General features: G+C 40.1%; 1 protein-coding gene across 2 annotated transcripts; it reads right to left on the bottom strand.

The window, feature by feature from the left end:
- Positions 1-4,002: 4,002 nt before the first annotated feature.
- On the bottom strand, positions 4,003-17,967 carry LOC135516191 (leukotriene B4 receptor 1-like). 2 transcript variants are annotated; one of them, XM_064940295.1, is made up of 4 exons: positions 17,759-17,967; positions 13,896-14,458; positions 4,642-4,912; positions 4,003-4,499 (listed from the first exon to the last, which is right to left on the bottom strand). In XM_064940295.1, exons 2-4 carry the CDS (start codon positions 14,399-14,401, stop codon positions 4,110-4,112), a joined length of 1,167 nt encoding a protein of 388 aa, XP_064796367.1. In that variant the 5' UTR covers positions 14,402-14,458; positions 17,759-17,967; the 3' UTR covers positions 4,003-4,109. The 2 variants fall into 2 exon arrangements, with proteins under 2 accessions (XP_064796367.1, XP_064796366.1); XM_064940294.1 differs by having other exon boundaries at positions 13,896-14,461; positions 17,759-17,966.
- Positions 17,968-18,190: the final 223 nt, after the last annotated feature.

Here is an 18,190-nt window from a genome sequence, read left to right as displayed (position 1 = left end):
TCTCTTCCCCCTCTGATTAGGTCTCTATTTCTTTCTCTGTTCCTGCTACTTTCAGTGTCTGATTCTTGTTTGTGTTTTTTGATGCCAGAAGCAAGCTGTCGTCTCGTTTGCTTCCACCTTGTCCTGTCCTGTCGGAGTCTGCCTGGCAGGTGCCACCTGCACTATACTAACGTTCTTTTTGTTCCGCTGACAACGTTGGAAGAGGATTTATGCCATTCCTGTTTTTTCATTAAAGAACTCTGTTTTCTGTTAAAACCGCTTTTGGGTCTTCACTCAAGTTCATAACAGGGCAGAACTAAAAAAGTGTGTGCGATCAAGGAGGCCTACAAACCTGACTCAGTTACACCCGCCCTGTCAGGAGGAATGGGCCAAAATTCCCCCAACTTATTGTGGGAAGCTTGTGGAAGGCTACCTGAAAAATTGACCCAAGTTAAACAATTTAAAGGCAATGTTACCAAATACTAATTGAGTGTATGTAAACTTCTGACCCACTGGGAATGCGATGAAAGAAATAAAATCAGAAATAAATCACTCTCTCTACTATTATTCTGACGTTTCACATTCTTAAAATAAAGAGGTGATCCTAACTGACCTAAGACCAGGAATTTTTACTAGGATTAAATGTCAGGAATTGGGAAAAACTGAGTTTAAATGTATTTGGCTAAGGTGTATGTGAACTTCCGACTTACATTTTACATTTAAGTCATTTAGCAGACGCTCTTATCCAGAGCGACTTCAACTGTACATTTCTAAGTGAAAAATCTGAGTCTCAACATTTCATGCAAGTTTCACCTTGCATGCGCACCATCTCGTGCCAGTTAGATTTTTGAATCGGAATTGCCACCATAAACAGCGTGTATGGCATTGTGTGGGCAAGAGGTTTGCTCTTGTCAACGTTGTGAACAGAGTGCCCCATGGTGGCGGTGCGGTGAAGTTATGGTATGGGCAGGCATAAGCTACGGACAACAAACACAATTGCATTTTATCAATGGCAATTTGAATGCACAGAGGTACCATGACGAGATCCTGCGGCCCCACTGTCGTGCAATTCATCCGCCGCCATTACCTCTTTTTTCAAAATGATAATGCACGGCCCCATGACGCAAGGATCTGTACACAATTCCTGGAAGCTGAAAATATCTCAGTTCTTCCATCTCCAGTCTGTTGTCCCCATATGCTTCAAGATGGCTACCATTGTTCTTGTACCCAAGAAATCAAAGATAACTGAACTAAATGACTACCGCCCCGCCCCGTAGCACCCACTTCTGTCATCATCAAGTGCTTTGAGAGGCTAGTCAGGGATCATATCACCGCCACCTTACCAGCGACCCAGACCCACTTAATTTTGCATACCGACCCAACAGGTCCACAGATGACGCAATCGCCATTGCACTGCACACTGCCCTATGCCATCTGTACATAAATAATACCTATGTAAGAATGCTGTTCATTGACTACAGCTCAGCATTCAGCACCATAGTACCCTCCAAGCTCATTATCAAGCTGGAGGCCCTGTGTCTCAACCCCTCCCTGTGCAACCTGGTCTTGGACTTTCTGACGGACCGCTCCCAGGTCGTGAAGGTAGGAAACAACATCTCCACTTCGCTGACCCTCAACGCCGGGGCCCCACCAGGGTGTGTGCTCAGCCCTCTACTGTACTCCCTGTTCATCCACGACTGTGTGGCCATACACGCCTCCAACTCAATCATCAAGTTTGCCAATGACACTACAGGAGTGGGCTTGATCACCAACAACGACGAGACAGCCTACAGGGAAGAGTTGAGGGCACTCAGAGTGTAGTGTCATGAAAACAACCTCTCACTCAACGTCAACAAAAGGAGATGATCGTTGATTTCAGGAAACAGCAGAGGGAGCACCCCCCTATCCATATTTTAGGGATAGCCGTGGAGAACGTGGAAAGTTACGTTCCTGGGTGTACACATCACAGACAAACTGAAATAGTCCACCCACACAGACCATGTGGTGAAGAAGGCGCAACAGCGCCTCTTCAACCCCAGGAGGCTGAAGAAATTTGGCTTATCACCCAAAACCCTGACAAACTTTTACAGATGCACAATCGAGAGCATCGTGTCAGGCTGTATCCTGGTACGGAAACTGCACCACCCTCAACCGCAAGGCTTTCCAGAGGGTGGTACGGTCTGCACAACGCATCACCAGGGGCAAACTACCTGCCCTCCATGGCACCTACAGCAGCCAATGTCATAGGAAGCCCAAAAAGATCATCAAGGACAACAACCACTCGAGCCACTGCCTGTTCACACAGCTATCATCCAGAAGGCAAGGTCAGCACAGGTGCATCAAAGCTGGGACCGAGAAATTGAGAAACAGCTTCTCTCTCAAGGCCATCAGACTGCTAAACAGCAATCACTAACTCAGAGAGTCTGCTGCCTACATTGAGACCCAATCACTGGACACTTTAATAAATGGATCGCTAGTCACTTTAAACAATGCCACTTTAATAATGTCTGCATATCTTACATTACTCATATCACATGTACATAATGTATTGAGACCCAATCACTGGACAATTTAATAAAATGGATCACCAGTCACTTTAAACAATGCCACTTTAAATAGTGTAACTTTAATAATGTTTGTGTATCTTACATTATTCATATCACATGTATATACTGTATTTTATACCACCTACTGCCCCTTGCCTATGCCACTCGGCCATCGCTCATCCATATACTTATATGTACATATTCTCATTCACCCCTTTAGATTTGTGTGTATTAGGTAGTTGTTGGGAATTGTTAGATTACTTGTTAGATAATACTGCACTGTTGGAACTAGAAGCACAAGCATTTCGCTACACTCACATTAACATCTGTATGTGTATGTGACCAATAAAATGTTATTTGCATACTTCTCTAAACTTTGACCTACCAGCACCATCACCCACTATCCCCAAGGCATCTCAACCTACCCTGTCCCAATGTTCAAGGTAAGTTGTGCCAAGTGACTACTCTTTTTCTGGAAAGGCTATGTTTTCAAAACTGTTATGTTTACATGAATTCTGGTTATTTCCAAGGGTACAAAACATTTTGAAATATATGTAGATATCTCTGTTAGGAATAATATAGTATTTCCCTTGATGTAGTGATGCTGAATGTGAAGACTTGCTCAACTTACCCCACTCCCCCTTACTATTGACACCTGAAGTACAAAGTTATCGAATGCATTCTGTTTTTGTTTGTTATAGTATGCTATGTTTGTTAAAGTTAGTCACTGTATGTGATGTTTTAGAATCTGTGTTCATCAATAGCTGGCAACTGTTCCACACTGCTTCGCCTGCCCAGATATTTTGCAATAATTAACTATGATGATAATAATGAGATCATCATGCAAATTTGAATTTCCAAACACAGCTCAAATCATTGGGAGGCATTTTTTACATTCAGTATCAATCTGTCAAGGTAAATATAGTATTCTATCTAACAAAGATATTGCTATACTTTTCAGGATGTTGTGTATCCTTGGAAATAGTCATAATCCATGTAAATATTACAGTTTTGAAAATATAGCTTGTATAGAAAAAGTGTTCTTTTGGCACAACTTACCCTGGGTATGTATGGTGTAATTTGAGCTGCAGGAAGTGGCAAGTAAAGCTGCCTAAAAAATTCTGTACTGAATAAAATATCACCACTACCTTTTTAAAACCATGTCTATCTTTATTTCCCAAACACTTATCAACAGAATTACAATCACTTTTTTCTCTTTAAATAATTTAAGCATATTTTAAACACAGGCTAAATGCCTAACAAACACTTCTGTATTTTTTAAAACACTTAACATAGGCAAGGCCCTGTTGTTACCTCATATCCCAGTGATAATGCCTTGCATTATGCATGAGAAGAAAACACTTCAATTTGCTCAACTAGCCATTGGCACAGCCATTGGCACAGCCATTGACTCGATTTGTTAACAGGTTAAAACTTTAAGGATATTTTATAATATTATTATCCAGAAATTGCATGGAGGCAACCACAAATACTAGCTATAAAGCACAAATTGTATCAAAGATCTGCTAAATACATTAAATACGGTAAACCTATGACTAGTACAGTAGGCCACAAAAAGTAACACTACTCCAACTGATCATTGGAGGTCAAAGTCTTAAGCTCCGGCTTGGACTTAACCTTGACCTCAGCTTCCTGCAGCTCCGTCACACTATTTCCATCCCCCTCCTTCCCCTTCCCCGACCGCCCCAGCTTGAGTGACAGCGGGGCCGGGGAACCACTCCGGCTGGACTTTGTGCTACGGGTAAAGGAGGCAGAGGTCCCTCCCTCAATGTTTGTGCCCTCGAAGAGCTTGGCCATGAAGCTGAGGCCGGCCTGGCGGATGTGGGAGCTGCCAGCGAACACGTACAGCACAGGGTTCACGCTGCTGCTCAGGAAAGCGAGCGCTGTGACGTTGGGACGGGCCACCACGGCTGCTTTAAACAGAGTGTCGTTACCACCAAGTAGACCAATCACCTGAGAGAGCGACAAAGAGATGAGAGGTAGATACAAGAGAGACAGATAGTGCTTATACCTGTTATTATAACCGTATGACATACAACAAATTAACTGCTTTATAATGTGCAGTACCTAGAAATATATTGTCAAACTCTCATACCTGTAAGATGTTGACCACGTGGTAGGGCAGCCAGAAGAGAGCAAAGGTGCCGATGATGAGGAGGATGAGACGGTTTCCCCGTCCCTTGTGCTGGAACATGGCCCTGCGTAGTCCACAGATGACGGAGGTGTAGCAGACGATGATGAAAGTGAAGGGGAGGAAGAAGCCCAGGACGGTCTCAAACAGGTACTGGAACACCTGGTGACCTACATTTTCCCAGTGGTACGACATGCAGACGGTCACGGAGCTGTTCATGTGCAGCTTCAGGTTACTAGGTAGGTAAGGTAAGTAGAGAGAGAGAGAGACATTTTACAACATGAAGGAGACATGATGGGTCTCATGGATGTTCCCCAGGACCACAGTGTGAGACTTGAGGAATGCATAAGAAAAAAGAGAGAGAGAGTTTGTTTGATTGAGACAATGGGAGTGTTCCAGGTTGTCTTTATTGCAGCTATACTCCGCAGGTTATTAGAGAAGTGTTTAAGAGCTCAAGAACTACACAAAAAACAGCCTGTAATGCAAACAAAAATCTTCAGATTAGTATTGAAGAATAAGCTTTTTTGTTAGTTGTTAGAATTATTATGAGTGAATGAATAAACAATATCCCCATTTCAAATAGAACTGTAACTAAGTAAACTTATACTCTGTTTTATTATATCTGATTGACAATATGAGTTCATAAGATGGGATTGTGTGACACAGACAAGGAGTAATTAAAGTTAATAAACACCATTCCAACTAGGAAGAAAGAAGTGGACTGTGTAAACAGATAAGGTCGTTAACCTATGGTTGAACCGACGAAACTGAGCTCTGGGGTTTTTAGATAAGACAGTGAGTGCATTCCTAGGTTTTCTGTTAATTAGAACTGCCAGCTAAGTGGTGATCGATAATGTTGAGGGGTCAGAAGTTACCTGGGAGTGTGTTAGTAAGTTAGAATGAACTTTTCACCTCACTTTGTCCCTGTCGAGAGGAGGGGTTTCTGTTAAGCAATGAAATGACGTCATGTTTTGTATATAAACTGTTGCTCGTGGTGAAGTGGCAGCGCGCTCCGAGAATACATTCTGTTACCTATAATTGAAAAGGCTGGTCTCCGTCTATTTTATGCAAACAAGAATCTTACAAATTCTCATGAAATAGATTAAGGGTTTTCAATTAATGAAAACACATTGGCATAATTAAATTACAGTAACAATTGGTCCTTCGAACCGGATTCCACAAACTTGCCTCTGTTGTCCAAAGGGAAAGCCGAAAGCCGTGCACGGACGGGTCTGACTCGTTATATAAAGACCTGGCCTTTGGATTGAGGTTTTTAAAAAACAGGCCGGTATTGATCTGAAGGCGACAGAGAAGGTGACGGAATCGAATCAGCATTGCTTTTCCCAGTCTACAGGACGAAGGTAAATAGTCTTTATTCTCGAATTTGGGAGGAATTATTTAAGATATTTTTGATTGAATGTGCTAAAGGAGTTTGGATTTAATCAATGATAGGTGCGTGAATATTCTGAACAAATACACTAGGTTTCTACTTTGTGTTTTAACCAAAATCGATAGGAAGGAACAGGTCTGAAATGACTCGTGGTAAGGTGCACTACCAAAAATGAAATAGGACTTAATAAATCCTGGTTTTGTAAGCCAAATGTTTTTTTAAGGGTGGGATATAGTAAGTTTTGTTAGATAGGACGGTTGTTCTGTACAAATAGGATAGCCATTAATTCAAAAGACATACCTACATAAAGTTTTAACCTAAGTAGTCTATCTCTATATGGGAAGTAGTCTGACTATGAAAAGTAGCAGATAGATATGTTAAAACAGGTGAGGATAAATTAGGCTTGGTGAGAAGGCAGGGTAATTCTAGGCGAACATAATGATTGAATACTGAAAAAAAATAATATCCAAGGTGGTGGAAAGGGAAAGCTAGTCTAGAGAAGTGAGATATGAGGTATTATTAATGCTGAAAGTCCCAAGGAACAATAGTTTATAATGAGCTTATAATTGTATACGGTTGAAATTTAATGTCAGATCAAGTCATCTATAGACGAAGTTTCCAGAAAGGAGAAATGCATAATAGAAACCCATACACATTGATTATCATTAAAGAGATGCCCACATAGTCAGACAGAAGAGCAACTAAAGTAACTAAGTAACGGTAAATAGCAGATTCATAGAAATACACGCACATAGAAGGTAAAAAAAAATAGAAAGGCATAGATAAGTGATTAAATACCATAGCTACTAGTAATGGTAAGGATTTAACGAACATGGATAGTAAATCCTCAAAGGAGGTCCCGGAATTAACGGGAGATGAGAAATAATGCAGGGAAGAGATAAGAGAAACACCTATTTTGGCCCGACATGGAGGAGTAAGTTTAAAGAAGGAACGATAATTCGCTCACGTGTGAGACCTAATAACTTATCAAGAGTCACGATAGTAACTATTCCTAATTTCTGATAGAGGAGAGCGAGATTAATGAGAATCCTCACTGAGGGAAAACTTTGGAAAACTATTTTCTGTTGTCCCGATGCCGGAGTTACAAATACAGACAATTGTAAAATGGGTCTATTTGCGGAGAATCTCAGTCAGTTCCATAGCGTTGGTGGTATAGTGGTGAGCGTAGCAGTCTTACAAACTGCAGTCCAGGGTTCGGTTCCCAGCTGAGGCGTTTTTGGTTGTAATTAAACTAATTGTATTGCAGAGAAAGTTATAGTCACTAGAATTGGTATAATATATAAACTGAACGTTTTAAATAGTTTGTTTGGTTCAAATTGAAAGACTAATTCATTCAACTTAAAATAAGGACGGAGCGAATTTTGATGCAAGACGATGTCAGTTCACTAAATGATCTGTTTGAATAATGTATTGGGAATAGAGTCGTAATTAAAATGCTAAATCTAAGACGAGACAGTTAGTTAATTCTTATGACTAGCAATCCCGGACCCGGGAGCGTAATCATAGCCTCAAACGAATTAGCATAACGCAGCGGACATAAATACCCCTAGAACATTTTCCTATTCATGAAAATCACAAATGAAATATATTGAGACACAGCTTAGCCTTTTGTTAATCACACTGTCATCTCAGAATTTCAAAATATGCGTTACAGCCAACGCTAGACAAGCATTTGTGTAAGTTTATCATGGCATAATGCTATGCTAGGCTCTGCTGGCAGCAGGCAACATTTTCACGAAAATAAGAAAAGCAATGAAATTAAATAATTTACCTTTGAAGAACTTTGGATGTTTTCACTCAGGAGACTCCCAATTAGATAGCAAATGTTCCTTTTTTCCAAAAAGAGTATTTTTGTAGGCGTAATAGCTCCTGTTTGTTCATCATGCTTGGCTGAGAAATTGACACTACGCCAAACTTTTTCCAAATTAGCTCCATAATATTGACAGAAACATGGCAAATGTTGTTTAGAGTCAATCCTCAAGGTGTTTTTAACATATATATTCGATAATATATCCGTCGAGTCAATTGGTTTCTCATAAGAAGCGATTGGAAAAGCGGCTACCTCAGTATTTTACGCAAGATTTTCTGCTGGAGACATCATGTGACCACTTGCTAAATGTGGTCCCTTACGGCTATTCTTCAACATAAATGCGTAAAAAGACGTCACAATGCTGTAGACACCTTGGGGAATACGTAGAAAATGTAAGCTCATTTGTTGCTCATTCACAGCCATATAAGGAGTCATTGGCATGAGGCAGTTTCAAAAAATGCGTCACTTCCTGATTGGATTTTTATCTGGGTTTTGCCTGTAACATCAGTTCTGTTGCACTCACAGACAATATCTTTGCAGTTTTGGAAACGTCAGAGTGTTTTCTATCCAAAGCTGTCAATTATATGCATAGTCGAGCATCTTTTTGTGACAAAATATCTTCTTTAAAACGGGAAGGTTTTTTATCCAAAAATTAAAATATTGCCCCCTAGTCGTAAAAGGCTAAATCAAATGAATTCTAAATAATAACGAAGAGACAATTACAATAGATTTGTGCCCATCGAAATGTTCTTATAAATTTAGAGAATTGAGAGATGTTGATTGATGTTGTAAATTCTAATTCAGGATTCAACAGATGTGATAAATTAGGTTTGGTTTATCGAAAAACCGTACTACTGTTGCTGCAGACAGCCAACAATTATTTACAATTCATTGAAAGTCGTTGCGGCTCGGCTCTAGGTTGAGCGCTTGTTGATGACGTCACTCTCAAGGCACTTTTGTCGCCACGGAAATGATGTCGTGACTGGGGGTATCGGAGAAAATTGTTTGTGTCATTTAGAAGGAAAATGCGTGCATTATTGTTTTGAGTCACTTTTAAGAAGTTGATACAAATTTCAAAATGCATTTCTAAAAGTAGTTGTAAGTCGTCAGGGTAGTCAGGAAAGATGCTAGCAGCAGATTCGCTAGGTTGAATTTGGTTATTTGAGCTTTTCCCCTGATACGTAGACATCTGTAACAGGGGCAAGTTGGGTTTTTCTTGAGGAACATGCAGATGGTGTTTTGTTTTATTGAGATGTAAACATGAGTCTCTGAGTAATTTTGTCATCTGAAGCATTATAGTAGTGAGTTTTGTATAGTATAGTTTGTATAGTTTGTTTTTTTGCTGATAAAAGTGGTTTGTTTATTTGGTTACTGTTTATTGTTTATTTTAGGAGTTGATTTAACCTGTTATATCTATGGGGGTGCTATTTCATTATTGGATAAAAAAAACATGCCCGTTTTAAGCACAATATTTTGTCACAAAAAGATGCTCGACTATGCATATAATTGACAGCTTTGGAAAGAGAACACTCTGACGTTTCCAAAATTGCAAAGATATTGTCTGTGAGTGCCCCAGAACTGATGCTACAGGCGAAACCAAGATGAAACTTCAAACAGGACATGAGCAGGATTTTTGAGGCTCTGTTTTTCATTGTCTCCTTATATGGCTGTGAATGCGCAAGGAATGAGCCTGCCCGATCTATCATTTCCCCAAGGTGTCTGCAGCATTGTGACGTATTTGTAGGCATATCATTGGAAGATTGACCATAAGAGACTACATTTGCCAGGTCTCCGCCCGGTGTCCTCCGTCGAAATTGGTGCGTCATCTTCAACTGCGCGTCTTTAAATTACGGATTTCTAACACTGAGAAATGTACGACATTTGCGGCAGAGGGAAAAAGTAATACATTGGATAATAATGTTATCCGGTTAATTGTATCTAAGGGTAGCATGTTCATTTAAGTAAACATATACATTGACGTTGTTTAAAACTTATGATTAATGATTTGAGGTAAAGGGGAATTATCATTAGGTTTAGTTTATAGTTCACTTTTGAGTTTCTGAATCGAAGTAGCATAGTGAATGCTAGTTAGGCATTTTGTGTTTTTCTGGGAGAATGGGAGTTTTATTGTCTCTCTTTTGCAAAAGGTTTGCAAATATATACACATAAAACATTTGTTAGGACTATTTGTTTTAGTGCAAAGGTATTTTAAAGAGGCACGCTCACATATGGAACTTTATGAGTTTTTATTTTATGAGTTTTCATTACACAAGTGCATTTTTTTATTTTAAGGATAAAGGGTTCTTTAATATGTCTAATGTGGTATGGAACATGACTATAAAAGAGTGGTATGACCTTATCATGGCTATCTCTTGGGGTCTGATAAGCTTCAGGGGAGACCCATTTGTATAATGAATTTGTGGTCATTTGGGTTACTAGTTTTAAGGTAAATTAATTATAATGGAGTTTTAGTTTGGGGTTAGAATTATTGTTTGAATCACTGATGAGAAAATGTTTCAGGATTCTGTTTTACAATATTAGTTGTGAAGTTTTTTGAATTGGCTATTATTGATTTGGTATTACAACAGAAAAGAATCCTATTTATCATTGAGAATAAATAGGGGAAGATAAAATACATTGAGGTTTGGATAGGAGATATATTAAGCCAAATTACATAGAAAAATAAGTTTCAGTTCTTAGGGGTGATAAATTACTGTAGATAAGGTATTCCACACTATGCAACATATATTAAATTATTGATGAAACTGATTTTAAGTTTAATTCATGTTATTGTCAGATAGAATACTGAGGATCCCTGAAGGAAATAGCTTGTATGTGTAGGAAGGATTTTGATATGGTTAGCATTTGTTTAGGCTTTCTTTGACTATTAGGAGGTTTTTTAAATAGTATTAAATTTAACAGGAATATAGGACATCTGTGATGATTTAGGATTATTGTTAGGATCAAGATAGATTGATAAAGGAAATGTAAGGACTTTAGAGATTGCCACTCATAGATACATTTTTTTTTAAATTAATGATTTTAGTTAAAGTCAAACAGTGAGACGCTTGAATCGCTACCCGCTACCCGGATTCATATCTCACTGCGGGAGGGTAAGACACCTCGACACAGTCAAACAATAACAGTGTTCGAGAGGAGAACTGGAATTAACAGAATTCTGGGGGCCATCTCTCGAATGAAGATTACCTTACCTGTCATTCCATCACTGTTCTTGTTCATAGAAGTGAAAGTGTGTCTGGCTCTTGCTAATGATGTGTTATCTGGAAGAGGGTGGGGCTTTATGGGTCACTGGTCGATCCTTTGCTTTCTGGTTGTGGGACCTTATTCTTGATACACCATGAACCCCCCGAGAAGGCCAGATGGTAATATTGATATAGTTAAACAAGGAGGAATTAGTATTAACCAAGCATAAGAGATCACTTGATCTGGATAAACAGGAAGTGAGAGTAGGATAGGGAAGGATGTCTCAGTGGAGTTCTATGTAGACCAAATGGGGCCTCTGACTCCTTGGCAGTGCAGGATTAAGAGCAGCTATTATGGAAGACATCTATGCAAGTCTCTGTGGAGTTCATGGAAACAAGTTATAGCTCACATCATGTGAGAGGCTACATAAATCTACATACCTAGCATGGAAGGAGATGGAGTGTAGTGAAAGTAAGGGTTTCAGTTGATAAACTAGTGCATTCCAGGTAGAAAAAGTTAGACAGCTAATTGCTCTATAGTCAGCCGAATACAAGCAGAGTCCCTCTGACAAAGCAGATACTGACTGTGGAGTTGTCCAGAGCCAAGAGCCGGTGTGGATAATTCAGATGAAAGATCTTAAGGAAAGGGAAACTGGTTATGAGGATTCTAACCTCTGGTTAGAGTGGATTCAATATACGGCCAGATCAATAGCTAAAGAAGAATGCTATGTTTGTGCCACAGCAAACCTCAGTTGACAACCATCCCTTTTCCATTGAATGGAATTATTCACCTCAGGGAACGGCCTGTATGGTAAAGCTATTCGTGGAAGCAGGAAAGCCAGATAATAAGTTGTATGGATTTGCACTATTTATATCCACATGTTCCTCTGAAATCTAAGCTTCCTCTTTTCACAGAGGCAAGGGGAGACTGTTTACTGTTTGATTCAGTATAGTACTTCTGGGAAATATGTGGGGGAAATCAGTACCTGCGATAGGACAGATAATGTTACTTCTGATGCGACCAATGGGTGATTTGACAGGCTGGTTGAGATCTGGGCATTTCAGTAAGATAAGGAGGCCCAGGGCTCACATCTGGTGGTTGTGTGGGGGAATGACGTGATGGCTGAGTATTACCGGCTAATTGGACAGGGGTATGTGCACTGGTACATTTGAGAATGCCTTTCACACTCATTAAACACCATGACATGATGTTGACTAAACGGGAGAAAAGAGGTACTCCGTCTGGGTCTTTTGATGATAGGGTTTGTATTAATAACATCGTGGTTCCAAGGGTGGCAGATGAGATCAAAGCTATAAATTAGATCCTGGCAGGATTAGAGTCAAGTCTTTTTTGGTGGTCCACTCTCAATGAGAATGTGGATTAGATCAATTATATCTAGTAAAAATCCACAGTGCTTCACCAATTATATCAGAGATGTTATGAAGGACTTGGCAGAATAGAATAGTCTTGGATGTTTGCTGGCTGAAAAGGGTGGGAGTGTATGGAGGTGATTTGGAACCGATGACAAGGCTTCGGATGGATCAGTGACCAAGGCCTTGTTTGGTTTACACACCCTAGTTCACGAGTTGGCAGTAAACTCAGGGATGGATATTTCTCTGACTAACTGGGTTGACAGTGTGTTTGGAAGATGGAAAAATGTTATGATTACTGTGTTATGGGCTACCTTCACCTGTGTGACTGTGTTAGTTTTGTGCGGATGTGTTTGATTGCGTGTATGAAAGTTATCATTTCCAGGACTCTGGAGAAATCAATGACACTTCAGATGGTGATATATGGACCAATCCTGACCAGTGGAATACAAAATACATGGCTTGGGCGTAATAGAAGAATCCGGATCCTTTCACTCGCGAGAAGACCATATTTGATGTTTAGGAAATTTAGATGTTTTCTTGTTTTCATGAAGATTAACAGAAAATCCTGATAAGTAGAATTAAGATCCTGATGTAGGTTAGAACAGTCATTGAAGTTGATTGTGTACATACATGTATTGGGTTGTCTTCTTCTAGTATATCATTGATATTTCCATGTAGTGTTTAATGATGGTATGAATTGTTTAGTCATTTTTAGGGTGGGTTGTTAGAATTATTATGAGTAAATGAATAAACAATATCCCCATTTCGAATAGAACTGTAACTAAGTACACTTATACTCTGTTTTATTTTATCTGATTGACAATATGAGTCCATAAGATGGGATTGTGTGACACAGACAAGGAGTAATTAAAGTTAATAAACACCATTCCAACTAGGAAGAAAGAAGTGGACTGTGTAAAAAGATAAGGTTGTTAACCTATGGTTGAACCGACGAAACTGAGCTCTGGGGTTTTTAGATAAGACAGTGAGTGCATTCCTAGGTTTTCTGTTAATTAGAACTGTCAGCTAAGTGGTGATCGATAATGTTGAGGGGTCAGAAGTTACCTGGGAGTGTGTTAGTAAGTTAGAATTAACTTTTCACCTCACTTTGTCCCTGTCGAGAGGAGGGGTTTCTGTTAAGCAATGAAATGACGTCATGTTTTGTATATAAACTGTTGCTCGTGGTGAAGTGGCAGCGCACTCCGAGAATAAATTCTGTTACCTATTATTGAAAAGACTGGTCTCCGTCTATTTTATGCAAGCAAGAATCTTACAAATTCTCATGAAATAGATTAAGGGTTTTCAATTAATGAAAACACATTGGCATAATTAAATTACAGTAACATTAGTGTGTGTAATTTAATATTTCCTCTCTCTCATGCCTCTCTCACACACACACAACCCATACAAACAGCCTTACCTGCGATAGAAGGCCATGGGCAGTGCCAAGACAAAAGCCAGCACCCAGATCCCCAGTAGAACAGCCATCAGGGTTTTCTTGGTCCTCATCCTCTGGGCCAGGAATGGCCTTGCGACGGCCAGCCAGCGATCCAAGCTCATCAGGCTGATCAGGTAGATGGACACGTTCATGTTGACACAGCACAGGTAGTGTACCATTTTACAGGCCACCGCCCCGAACTCCCAGCCTCGCCCGCCTGCCAGAAAGCGCAGGAAAAGCGGGGAGCTTAGCAACACCAACGCGTCGGCCACAGCGAGGTTTAAGACGAGCAGGCAGGTAACTGACCGATGCCTCACACGGCACAGCACAGACCACACAACAAATAGGTTACCGGGGAAACCGAAGACGAATGCTAGGACCAGGATGGAGATGCCAATCTGGTTTGACTGGTGAGAAAGGAGAGGAGGCGAGAGGAGAGCTGGAGAGGAGCTGGGGGGGGCAGCGGAGATGGAGAGGTCTGACGCCATTTAGGGAGGGAATTGAAGAATGTTTGGTTTGTAGAACTTTGGGATTCGCAGTCCTCACTACTGTTGAATAGAATGACCAGAGAAATAAGAATTAAATGACATGGTATAAAATATAGCCATATGAATAGAAGAGAGAGACACAGAATGAGAGGACAACAATGGATATTACACAATTCCTGAAGAGAGAATCGAATCAAATATATCCATAAAGCACTTTTTCATCAACATACAGTTGTCACAAAGTACTTTTTGGTTACCGAGCCTAGACCACAAAGAGCAAACTGAAGCTCTGCTTTTGTGTACTGGCATAGTTCAGTAGAGGCGCTTGCAGAAGTTGTACACATGGGGAAAACATTTTGTAGCCTAGGGTTTGTGGAATAGGTAGCCTTTATAAACGCAATTCATGCAATTCTACATAATTGTAATCAAAATGACAGGCTACTTTGACACTAACAAAGTAAGAATCTTTTAATTGAACCTTTATTTATTTAATCTGAGCTCAATAAAAACTACCTGGTCTTCAATACATCAATAGCCTAGATCTAGGTGTGTGGAGACACATATTGTACAATACCAGGAGGAAATTATAGTCCTAAAAAAGCTTTCCAGTTTCAATCACTGGCGTTGTGCTCGTGGTAAAACGTCTCTCTTGTTTTACTTGGTAAACAATGCTATTTGCTCAATAGGCCTATTTAGAAGTTGAAAACTTGGTAGCCTACAGACAGAATAGTCTTCTCTTTTCAACAGAATCCATTTGCTTTCCAACCTGTATTATTGACGCGATTGTATCTGAAATATCGGTAAAGGCCTGCATGACTGACAGATTTTCCTTGCGTTCCCGACTGTAAACTGTTTTGCCTGCATGACTGACAGATTTGCTGCAGGTTCCCGACTGTAGGGCATGCCTGGTGATTGCCCAGCTAGCAATGAGGAATTGGCCCAGAAGCAGCTGGCACGATTCTCGACCCAGCATCTGTAATGCTTATCAATTGCCCTGCACAAAGTATCAAACTACTACACAGGACTTTTAAAGAATTTTATTTAAATGTTAATTGTATTTTTTTTATCACAGAAACAAGGACAAAAAAATATGGAAAAATAAATTAAATGTTAGTTATATAAAGCAGCCCGTGTAATCATCTGCCAGGGAGTAGCCCAAATCAGCCCGAGCCCCAAGTAATACATTTGGGCCAGAAAACTACTGTATCACCGGAATCGGCCTGATCCCCAGGTAATACATTTGGGCCAGATAACTCACACCGGAATCGGCCCGAGCTCAATCCCCAAATCCTAGGCATAAGTAATACTGCCGAAGATGGCCCAGACTCGGACATAGGCCGAGTCTGACTCTCAGCGGAGTGCCCCTGCTCCCAGCCGGAATCGGCCCAGATCCACTGTGCTAGCTGGGTGGGCTACACACAAGCCACAGCTAGGCAATTTTGTTAAATAAACCATTAATCATCTGTGGCCAATTTATAGGCCTACTCCTGGTGTAGTTTTCGGAATTATTTCTGAACTGATAGCAGTAATTCTTTAATTTTGACAAATGTATTTCAATTGATCAGGGGTGCAGTGACACCTCCAGAAGCCTTCGCGTGCTTATGATTCTATAAGGAAATAAATGACAAAAGTGCAAGGCTGGAGAGATGAGTTGCAGGCTCATGTTTATCAGAGTAGGGAGAGAGAGAGATCATAGAAAGTGAATCTCATTGTAGTTTTGTTAAATAAAGGTCATATAAAAGAAAGAAAAACTGTGCGAGATACAGGCGAGCTAATCTCTCTCCCGACAGCAATGGTTACACGTTATTCTGTATAGGCTACAATATTGAGCATATGAAAAAACCCGGTCCAGCCCAACAAGAATCAATTATCAGGCACGTTTTCATGTTACATTTTTTAGGGGGCAGCCAGGAAACTGCCATAGGAGTCAATTTGAATAAGCCACATTTTTGCATTGCAAACAGTGGAAATCAGGGCTGCACCTTTGGTTTTATGTGGTGTGGACATAATAATGCAAGATCAGGGGAAGATCAGCTTTAATATTACAGATAGATTGTGGCTTCCATCAATGTGATTGTCCGCATCATTTTCAATCCCCCATATATTTTGGGGGGTAAATATATACAGTTCCAGTAACCGTCGAAACCTTTATATATTTTCCTTTATTATTTTTTTCTAACCCTACCATCCCTCCCCTACCTGGAGTAAACTAATGGACAACAACACTTAGGCTTATACTTCCAGCCTATACATACTATATACATTTTACGGACACAGTATATTTTACAATAATTATCTTTTGTTTGTTTTTAGTCCCATCCTTCAGCTCCACTCAACCCCTCCCATCTATCTCTGAACACCATCCACTTTTTCAATTTCTATTTGCCATATATTTTTCAACTGTGCTGTGATGTTTTACAAAAGTTCTGAACCTTTCTATTCTCATAGATTCGACATATTGTAAATAAAATAAAAAACGTTTTTTGCTCAGAGAATTATTATACTATTGATCAATTGACTATGACTTTTAAATCGCCCAGCAGTGCTATTTTCAGCAGGGGACATAACTTGGCAGCGGTCTGGGGGCCCTCCCATTTTTGGGAGGCATCTAAAGCACATTTCCTGCATTTCTACATAATCTAATATGACCCATGGCCCTTCTAGCCATCTCTATGTAGAACAACAAAATGTAAGCAAAAATTCCCACAGTCATCAAGCTAGGTAAGTGATTGACTGAACTAGATCCATGATAATTCAATAATCAGTATTGTGTTGCACCTATAACAAATAGCCTAACAAATGAACAACTCTTACAAACAAAGTACAAAGACAACTTTTGATTGTCTTTAAGACATCCTCTATAACAAATTTCAGCCAGACCGCCCAGCCAACCTGAGCCGCCTACACTCACGACACCACCAGTCTAGTCAATAACTCAGTTCTCTCCCCAACACAACTTCCTTCACATATATGTTTTATGTCTCACGGGAAAGGTTTGGAAAACAAAAGCTGAATGAAAACACACATAAACCTACATATTAAGACACAGAAACAGTGTACCCTCCATATAATTCATAACATAGGCCTAATAGTACTGTAGAGCTCTTTTCACTTGTACAGCTAGGTCCCTGTGGCTGTATTCCCAATAAGCACTGAAAGGTTCAGGATCTTTGCATGCCTATCTTCAACACATCATCCCATACAGTCATACTCACACATGGACATCACATTGTCACAAACAAGGGAAAATAAAACACACCTCCCCTCCAAAAACATTTCATTCTGGACACTATACACAATGTTTGTATCAACAAATATAAAAAAATGTATATTAGCTTTACACTTCACAACGCTGACCTTTATGAGCTGGTTCACTTGTGGAGTTATCTTCTCAGAGCAAATCCACAGGAAGTGCTTTTGTTGGCTATTTTGTAAATGTTTGATCTGTCCGCCGATCTGACTGCCCGTCCGTCCACTTGCCTCCACATCTCAGTCTTCCTTCTCTCCTCTCTTTACTCACTCTTGTACTCCTTCTGCCATTATTGCGTCATGTTCTTGAACGCAAGCGGGGGGAAGCACTGGGGATATGATATCACAACAAATAAGGAAGGAAGTCTGTGCTCATCCCATTTGACCATGTTCAAATGCGATGAAAGCCTTCTGTTCCAACCTGGTCATTTATGTTGACCAATCCTATTGCATTAAGAATATGCAATAACGTAACGTGTCATATACACGTCATACTGTCAAATATCCATCCGTCATTTCCCTGTCACCATCCCACCGGGC

Source organism: Oncorhynchus masou, chromosome 27, assembly GCF_036934945.1.
Source record: "Oncorhynchus masou masou isolate Uvic2021 chromosome 27, UVic_Omas_1.1, whole genome shotgun sequence".
In the NCBI taxonomy this organism is placed as follows: domain Eukaryota; kingdom Metazoa; phylum Chordata; class Actinopteri; order Salmoniformes; family Salmonidae; genus Oncorhynchus; species Oncorhynchus masou.
This window is presented reverse-complemented; position numbering and strand designations above follow the sequence as displayed.